Source organism: Leptonychotes weddellii, chromosome 4 (genome assembly GCF_054177405.1).
Source record: "Leptonychotes weddellii isolate Sample4059 chromosome 4, ASM5417740v2, whole genome shotgun sequence".
NCBI classification, from domain to species: domain Eukaryota; kingdom Metazoa; phylum Chordata; class Mammalia; order Carnivora; family Phocidae; genus Leptonychotes; species Leptonychotes weddellii.
In genome coordinates this window covers 115,133,025-115,139,649 of record NC_138372.1, presented here as the reverse complement: position 1 = coordinate 115,139,649, position 6,625 = coordinate 115,133,025, and the positions used below count along the sequence as shown (strand labels likewise).

Below are 6,625 nucleotides of genomic sequence, written 5' to 3'. Positions count from 1 at the left end.
TTAACCGACAGAAACTAACAAATGTTGGCAAGTTTGAGTAGAAACTGGAACCCTCAGACATTGCAGTGGGATTGTAAAATGGTGCAGCCCCTTTGGAAATCAGTCTGATAGGTCCTCAAAAAGTAAAGCATAAAGTTGCCATGTGACCAGCAACTCTAGGTATACACCCAAAAGAACTGAAAACAAGCGTTCATATAAAACTTACACACTAATGCTCACAGCAGCATTGCTCACTATCACCAAAAGGTGGAAACAAACCAAACGTCTATCAACTGATAAACGGATAAATAAGATGTGATATAGACATACAATGGATATTATTTTGCCCATAAAAAGGAATGAAATACTGATACGTGCTACAATATGGATGAACCCCAAAACCCTCACTTATCTTAAGTGAAAGAAGCCAGTCACAAAAGACCACAATTCTATGTATGTGAAATGTCAGAATAGGCAAATCTAGAGAGGCAGTAAATCAGTGGTTGCCAAGGGCTGCCAAGACCGTGAGGGAAAATGGAGAGTGAGTGGTAACATGTACAGGATTTTTTTGGAGGGTGATAAAAATGCTCTAAAGTTAGAATATGGGGATAGCTGCACAACTTGGTGGTTCTAAGAACCACCAAATTGTAACTTGAAATAGGTGAACTGTGTGATATAAATTATAAAAAATATAAAATTTTAACTTAAAATTTTAAAATTTGTTTTCAAAAAATACAATTGAATCCTGGGGCGCCTGGGTGGCTCAGTTGGTTAAGCAACTGCCTTCGGCTCAGGTCATGATCCTGGAGTCCCGGGATCGAGTCCCGCATCGGGCTCCCTGCTCAGTGGGGGGCCTGCTTCTCCCTCTGACCCTCTTCCCTCTTGTGCTGTCTCTCATTCTCTCTCTCAAATAAATAAATAAAATCTTTAAAAAAAAAAAATACAATTGAATCCTAAGAGACAGAATGCCTAGATCAGTCATAAAAGTCAGCGAAGGTTTCAAAGAGATCACACATGAATGAGACTTGAAGGCACAGTGGGAGTATGCTGGGTGTATGAAGAAGATAGGAGAAAACATTCCAGACAGAAGCAGCAATAGGCTAAAGCTGCAGGGAGCGTGGGAAGAGAGCGTGATCTAGAGTGTACAGTATGTGGAGTCGGAAATGCTCACACTGAGATTGGGTTTGAGCCTGTCTGGGTAGGCAGGGTCAATTCACGAAGGGCTGTTTTGTCCTGCTAGATTTCCATGAAGGAAGAGGAAAACCACCAAAAAATTTTGAACCTGTTAGATGCATCATTCTAATGTAAAAACTGAAAGGTGATTTGGAGGTAAGTGAAACTAGTAATCATTTGACCAGAAAGGAGAACAGTAATTGCTAACGTGTAGAGAGCCCTAACTCTCTACTAAGCACTTTCCTGGACTCATCTCATGCAATTGCATTGCATTTAATTACAATCATCTTCTCTTTAATAGATGATAGCTTCACAGCTTGGTCCCTTGCCTCCTTTAAGGTCTTCAGGCAAATATAACTTCCCTGTGCTTTCCCTATTCCCTTTGCTTTATTTTTCTCCAGGACCCTCATCTCAATTTAACATGTTTCACTTTCTAAATCCTGTTTAAAGATCCTCTCCCCTCTCTAGAATGAAAGCTCCTAAGAACAGGTTAATTTGTATTTTTCCTTCAGTTCTGTATCCCCAGTGCCTAGCATATGAGTAGATGCTCAATATTTTTTGAATAAATGAATACATAAATAAATGAGGAAATCGAGTCTCAGAGATTAAGTAATTTGTCCCACCGTCATTCAGGTAATAAGTGGCAGAATTCTGACTCAAAAACCCATCATCTTAAACCACTCAACAATTCAACAAAGTTGTCATTTTGTAGGTAAAAGGTAAGTCTCCTCCTGAGGCTGTGGCAGTGGAAAGGGGGGAAAGGAAGCGTGAATTACCTGAGCATGATAATAGTTTGGACGTGGAAGGATGCTGAAAGGTATCAGTCCAGGATGATTTTGGTTTCTAGATTTGGAAAATGGGTAAAGAGTGGTGCGATTTAAGAGAAAGAAGACAAAGGAGTCTTGGTTTGGGTAGAAAGATGAAAGAGGAAGATCTGTCTAGTCCACAAACCTTTTTTACCATCTCTCTAGATTACTAAGAAATGTTGTTAATAAGTATCAAGCAAGTAAACCCAAACTAATCCTGATGGTCTTCAGTGAGAGGCAGGGAGGGATGGGGATGGGTAGGTGGGACGGAGTAGGAAGTATTCTTTTTAAAAAAGAAAAAATAAACTAGTTCAAGCTTTCAACAAATGGTTTGTTGTTGTTGTTGTTGTTGTTTTTAGTCCCCAGGAGTGCTTAAAATAACTCTGAAGTTAATTTTTAAGATGCTAAAACTGAAGCCTGGGTGGCTCAGTCAATAAGCGTCTGTCTTCAGCTCGGGTCATGATCCCGGGGTCCTGGCATCGAGGCCCGTGGGGCTCCCTGCTCTGCGGGAAGCCTGCTTCTCCCTCTCCTGCTCCCCCTGCTTGTGTTCCCTCTCTGGTTGTCTCTCTCCCTCTCTGTCAAATAAATAAAATCTTTTTAAAAATAAATAAATAAATAAATCTGAAGAATGCATCTTACCCTTGTGTAGTTAGGCTGTATAGTCCTACGTTTAGATTACCGTGGTGGTGGCTTTGGCTTACAAGAAGCGACAATCTATATAGAAGCAAGCACTGACACCCAAGCCCAGAGTGGCCAGGACGGCGGGAAGGCATGCTTGCGTCCACGCACGCCACAGCACGTGGCCATTCTCGACCTGCCGCGGAGTCAGCCTGTTAACTAGGCCAGGAAGCTCGCGCCTCAAACGAACGACTCCCAACCTCCATCCTGGAGCGGAGCAGTGGGCGTGCCGCTCCTATTCCTTACCCAGGAGGGGCCGTGGGTCGACGGCCTCCGGTCCCCAGGCGGCGCTGTGGGCTCGCAGGGGCTACCCCGGCACGAGAGAGCCCCCGTCTCCCCGGTGCGCATGCTCACCCCCGCTGTGGGCTTGCCTTCTTTTTTTTTTTTTTTTTTTTTTTTTTTTTTCCGGGCGGCCCCGGCGGCTGCGTACTGGCTGTGGGATGGGAAGTGAAGCCCCAGCGACCGGCAGCGGCGGGGCTGTGAGGAGCAGTCAGGGGGAGGCGGCGGCGGCAGCTAGTCGGTGAGCAGCTGGAAAGAGCGGAGCCGGGGAGGAGCACCTGCAGGCACGGGCGGTGGCTTCACCATGGCGATTCGCAAGAAAAGCACTAAGAGCCCCCCGGTCCTGAGCCACGAATTCATCCTGCAGAATCACGCGGACATCGTCTCCTGTGTGGCGATGGTCTTCCTGCTGGGGCTTATGTTCGAGGTGAGTCCGCCCCGCGCCCCAACCGCCCCGCCGCCCCTTCCTCGGGCTGCCAGCCTCGGCCCCTCGGCCCCGGACCGCGGGGGACCGGACCGGGGGGAGCTGCCGGCCCCCCGGACCCCTAGGTACAGGCCTGCCCTGCCCTGCCGTGCCCCACGCCGGCCTCGGGATGCCGAGCCCCGGCAGGCCTGGCCGCCGCCCGCAGAACCGGGGGGCCGCCGCGTCGCTCCCTTAGCCGCCGCGCACACCCAGCCCCCGCCCCCTTCCCCGTCCCCGTCCCGTCCCCTCCCGTCGGCCGCGCCGCGCAGTTCCTGGTTCCCGCGAAGGGTTACGTGGCAGCCGGCGAGGGGCCGGCGGGCGGCGAGGGCGGCCCCTGCGCTGCCGAGCTGGCTCCGGGCAGGCGGGGGGTGGCCGGCCCTGGGCGCCGAGTGCGTCGGGCCGGCGAGGGCTGGAGATTAGTGGAGGCCAGGCCTCGGGGGGCCCCTGTAGGACCGAGTTTGGGATGAACGCGAAACCGACGGAGCCGGGCGTCCGCTCCCTATTTGAAGGGCGGTGGCCGCGGGGCAGCGAGTGATCGCCACGAGTTCGGCACACTGAGGCACACCCGATTGTTTTCATTCTTCTCTCCCAAACTGGTATTATTGCCACTTCGCGAACTTTTTGCCGTGCTCTTGCTTTTCCCTTAAAGAAACAAGGTCTGATCCATAAATCTCGCTTCTGAACAGCAGTGCCAAGAAGCCGAGTGATTTTCTTTTTGTTTCGTGAAATATGAGAGGATGGAAATGTCAGGAGTGTGTAAATTCTCTTCCCACATATCTAGTATTTTGATGACTTATTTAACAGCTGTTGAATGTGGGTAATAAACTTTGCAAGGTGAACATGTATATAACATCCTACGGTTTTCTTTCCCTCGCTCCTCAGTACACACGCCCATTTCTTCTTTTCCTTTTAAATTTTTCTGTATAGACGCTATGCCCCATCAAATACACTGATTATTTTACTTTTGTATTGTTTGTCTCTCTCCTCATGAAATATAGGCTCAGAGAGGGCAGAAACTTAGAGGTTTTATTACTCTGTTTCCAGTGCCCAGAATAGCACCTGAGACGTAGTAGGTGCTTAAAAAATATTTGTTGGATGAATGACATTAAAAATTCTTGAGGAAAACTGGTAGAATGAGACTGCCAGTGACAGCCGAATACTTTTTTTATGAATAAGATGAATAAAATTTTTAGGTGGACTCCACGTGGGTTTTAAAATCTTATTAGGTAACTTAACATTTTGTCTACTTTTGCTTCTCTTCTCAAAGGCTTTTCTGGATCTAGACAGATGTTTTTATTCCTGACAGTGTCATTTATTCCACTTAGCCCACGGCTAAGGAGGTAGTTGGTATGGTGGAAGGGAAGGTAGAAGGAAACTAACATATGTCCCACGCTTTTAGGCTGGCCCTGTGCTACTTACCTATTGGGTGACCTAAGTCTAAGCCTCAGCTTTTCAGTGTAAGGAAATAACAGCACCTGTGGTATTCTCAGTCATTGTTAGGTTACAGGGATCAGATAATATGGTGTGACTGCATCTGATGGTTGTTTAAAGTACTATATGAGTGTATCATATTAAAAATGCAATTCTAAACATTTGTACTCTCTGAATTTTATATTTATACTTTCTGTTTTGATATTAGAAGTAATACTTTTGTATGTACAGTATATTCAATTTTGTAAAACTTTTCATAACCCATCTCCATATGGTAAGAATTCCTGACTTTAAAAATATGATCTAAGAATAAAATTACCTGCAGGGTATATTTGCAGTGCTTTGAGTGAAATGGAATATTAATCAGAAATCCCGACACTTAGAAATGGTATAACTTTGCTTTTATGTAAAAGTTTTCATAGTCTCTTACCGCGTTTCTGTGGAAATTCACCACCTATACCTTGCCTCACGTAGCAGTGATTTCTTTTTTTTAAGTTTTTATTTATTTAAGTGGGGGCTGTTTAAGTGGGGGGGGGAGCAGAGGGAGAGGGACAAGCCGACTTCTGCTGAACATGGAGCCTACCACGAAGCTCAGTCTCAACAACCCTGAGATCTTGACCTGAGCCAAAATTGAAAGACTCTAAACCACAGAGCCACCCAGGCACCCCATGTCAATGATTTTTTTAATAGTGAGTGGATTTTTGCTTCTTTGTAAATCTGTAAAATTTATAAATCTAAGTAAACACAACAAAGATCTAAATAGAATTTTTTAGTTCAAAAGAGAACATTAAAGTAATATACAGAAGAAGGAAGTTTGTGCAAGTTGTACCATGTTATCTACATATCAGGGAAAAATTGACGAAATTAGTTTAGCTATTTGACTTTTAAAATAATTGCTGCTGAACCTCAAAATTAACATAACTATAGAATTACAGTATTTGCGTTAGAATAATAGAGAAGTTGATGTTTTTGCAGTAGAACCTGTTAAGCCCTTTGTGTGAATATATTGAGAAAATGTCAGAGGATTTACGAAGAAATTGACAAAGTGATAACATACTGTATTACTAACCAAAATGAAAAATCAATATAAATATACTGTAGAAGTGTAGATGCTGTAGCTAAAGGGGTCCATGTTCAAGTTAGGGCTCTGCAGCTTGCTCACAGGGTGACCTAGGGCAGATCATTTTAACTTCTCAGAACTTGTTTCCTTTCTGCAAAACAGGGCTCATTGGGTTACTTGGAGAATTAAATTAACTAATGTGTATCATGGCTTTAGTTCAGTGCTTGGTTTACAGGAGCCATGCCATAAATAGTAGCTATTATTATTCATTAGATATTTATCAAAGTTGAAAATAGAAGACAGCATTTTTAGGTGAGAGAAGGGTCCCATGGTTAGCATCTAAAGAGATTATATGTAAAAAGGTTAATTAAAAAAAAGTAGTCTGTTTTGGAGAAATCTAAGTTTAATTTCTGGGAAACTTCATGTTACCAAGAATTCCTTGTAAATTTTGAAATCATGGTTTTAATACAGTCAGTATCTGTCTACATAATGCAAATCATGATCTTTAGTTAATGGCTTCCTATTTGAGTTGGGAAAATTTGAACAGTTGAAAAATAGAAGGGTGTTTGGGAATCCAAGTGAGGATAAAAGGAGTGAGGAGTTAGGGGTTTCCAAGAGGAATATTTTCTTCTGGAAGGGAGCTTCTTTGCAGGAGTCTGGGTGGTTTGTGCCGTGCAGATTTGGGGGAACATTTACAATTACAGCTATCTTGGAACTGTTTTGGAGGTTTATTGTATTTTTTTTTGTATTTTTTTT

General features: G+C 44.3%; 1 protein-coding gene across 2 annotated transcripts in view; it reads left to right on the top strand.

Annotated features, from left to right (window-relative positions):
- The first annotated feature begins 3,051 nt into the window (after positions 1–3,051).
- TRAM1 (translocation associated membrane protein 1) overlaps positions 3,052–6,625 on the top strand; it is a 32,231-nt gene continuing 28,657 nt past the window's right edge. Inside the window, exon 1 of one of the 2 annotated variants that reach the window (XM_081816105.1) lies at positions 3,052–3,342. In XM_081816105.1, the coding sequence (XP_081672231.1) occupies positions 3,220–3,342 (123 nt within the window). In that variant the 5' untranslated portion in view covers positions 3,052–3,219. Of the gene's footprint in view, positions 3,343–3,951; positions 3,975–6,625 lie in introns of those variants that run through there. The other variant, XM_081816106.1, reaches the window with a different exon arrangement.